This window comes from Formica exsecta, unplaced genomic scaffold (genome assembly GCF_003651465.1).
Source record: "Formica exsecta isolate Colony F162 unplaced genomic scaffold, ASM365146v1 C16354547, whole genome shotgun sequence".
NCBI lineage: Eukaryota > Metazoa > Arthropoda > Insecta > Hymenoptera > Formicidae > Formica > Formica exsecta.
Genome location: NW_021847124.1, coordinates 1 through 866, shown reverse-complemented (window position 1 = coordinate 866; position 866 = coordinate 1). Strand labels below are relative to the sequence as shown.

The 866-nt window shown below is 40.3% G+C and overlaps 1 protein-coding gene across 1 annotated transcript; it reads right to left on the bottom strand.

Annotated features, from left to right (window-relative positions):
• Positions 1–34: 34 nt before the first annotated feature.
• On the bottom strand, positions 35–863 carry LOC115236174 (venom carboxylesterase-6-like; the record flags this gene model as incomplete). The annotated part of the gene is made up of 2 exons (XM_029808485.1): positions 35–359; positions 582–863. Coding segments are annotated over 2 exons (607 nt in total), but the record flags the coding sequence as incomplete, so codon positions are not given.
• Positions 864–866: the final 3 nt, after the last annotated feature.

Genomic DNA, 866 nt, shown 5'->3' with positions numbered 1-866 from the left:
TATAATGTATTAAAAAATAAATATTACTTAAATATTTTGTACAGAAATAAATTATAAGGAAATAAAGAAGCGGAAAGGAGGAAGAGTAAAAGTGTTTTATAGATATAGATGCAAAGATATTAATGTGATTCATTACGAAGATTTTGCCAAAGACCTTACCTTTCGAGAGAGGGTTGATCATATGGTAATGAACACTTGCGCCTCCCGCACTTTCGCCGAAGAGGGTTACTCTGTTCGGATCACCGCCAAAGGAAACAATATTCTCCTGCACCCATCGCATAGCTTGCTGCTGATCCTTCAATCCAAGATTTCCCGGGCATTCCAAGTCCTCCGTGCTTAAAAAGCCCAGTGGGCCAAGTCTAATCCGGAAAGTCTACATGTTATTACGCACAATATATGTGTAATTAAAAATCGATTTCTCGTAGAATTATAAAACTGTAATAACTTTCTTATTCCCCTCAATAATTGCGCGAAAGCAAATATATTCTTACTGTGCACAATATTTTTGTATAATTTTCTAAGGTTACATCTCTGTGTATGAAAAATTAAATTATTATCAGAAGATCAAGATCAAACTTCACCGAAAATTTATAGTGACGAGAACGAGATCGTGATCCAGAAGAAACTTAGGCCCGTAAAATTCGGAGTGACCGGCCCCTGTGAGCCATCCACCACCGTGGAACCAGATCATAACCGGATATCGATGGGCGATAAGCAACGGCGTTTCGGAGTACGAAACACGTGGCGTGTATACGTTTAGGTAAAGACAATCCTCGCCGCCGACGATCTCTTCCTGATACGTGTAGATATTCCGTTGCGTACATATCTCGGCGTTTTCCACAGCCGCTCGTACGCCGTTCCAAGCG